This window comes from Malurus melanocephalus, unplaced genomic scaffold (assembly GCF_030028575.1).
Source record: "Malurus melanocephalus ecotype Western Australia unplaced genomic scaffold, MMel_1.1 scaffold_966, whole genome shotgun sequence".
NCBI lineage: Eukaryota > Metazoa > Chordata > Aves > Passeriformes > Maluridae > Malurus > Malurus melanocephalus.
The window spans coordinates 110,775-111,690 of NW_026624198.1; the positions used below are offsets into that span (position 1 = coordinate 110,775).

Genomic DNA, 916 nt, shown 5'->3' on the forward strand with positions numbered 1-916 from the left:
AAAAAAAAAAAAAAGTCCCCGGCTTGTTTTTCAAGAGAGGCGAAAACGCGGAGCAGCCGGAGGAAAATGGAGCGGCTCGCCAGGCTCCTCCTGTGGCAGATTTTCCTTCAGCAAAGTAAGATCCGAGTGCACGGGGGGTTCGGAACCGTTTTCCGTGTCCGATTGTGCTCAAATTCCTGATTTTGTTCTCGTCTGGGGACGGGGAGGGAGCGAGCCGCGAGTTCCTGCTGCTTTTTTTGGGGGGAGAGAATGGGAAAATGTTCGAGGTTGTCGCAGCTCTGCTCAATGTTTGCGCGATTTTTATTTTCCCATCGTTTGTCCCGATCAGTAAATCTGAAATCAATAATCCTGGCCAAGATTTCAGGGTCAGATTGATGTGATTTAAGGTTATTTTTGATTTTGGAAGAAGCAGAAAGGGCTGGGGAGTGCTGTTTGATGGAGGAAAAACAACAAAGTGAGGAATTTTGGGTTGTTTTTCCTCTTGTCAGCAAAAAGACAGGCACGAAATTTTCACTTTTTGGCCAGGGAGATGCAGGAAAGGAGTGGGGCACGAAATTTTCACTTTTGGGGAGCGAGATGCAGGAAAAGAGGGGGAAGTGAAGAACACAAGTTGCTTTTTGAAGTTTTTTGGAGTTTTTTTTTAGGTTTTTAGAGGTTTTGGGGGATTTTTTTGGGAGTTTTTTGGAGTTTTCAGAGGTTTTTTTGGAGTTTTTTGAGGTTTTTTTGAGTTTTTTTGGGGCACAAAGCTGTGGCTGACACCTGAGCTCCCGCATTCCTCAGCACTGAGGTGGAACGAGATGAGCAATTAGTGAATTTGCTCTTTAATTAACGCACTTTCCGTGTCACCGCGTCACTTCTGCAACGGCCCCAGGCGAGGTTTGGGGGATCGGCCAAAATTATGGGATCAGGGTGGGGA

At 46.3% G+C, this 916-nt stretch overlaps 1 protein-coding gene across 2 annotated transcripts in view; it reads left to right on the top strand.

Moving 5' to 3' along the window:
• Nucleotides 1-6: 6 nt before the first annotated feature.
• MXRA8 (matrix remodeling associated 8) overlaps nucleotides 7-916 on the top strand; it is a 12,833-nt gene continuing 11,923 nt past the window's right edge. For both annotated transcript variants that reach the window (XM_057386437.1, XM_057386436.1), the window contains exon 1: nucleotides 7-115. In XM_057386437.1, the coding sequence (XP_057242420.1) occupies nucleotides 67-115 (49 nt within the window). In that variant the 5' untranslated portion in view covers nucleotides 7-66. The remainder of the gene's footprint in view (nucleotides 116-916) is intronic.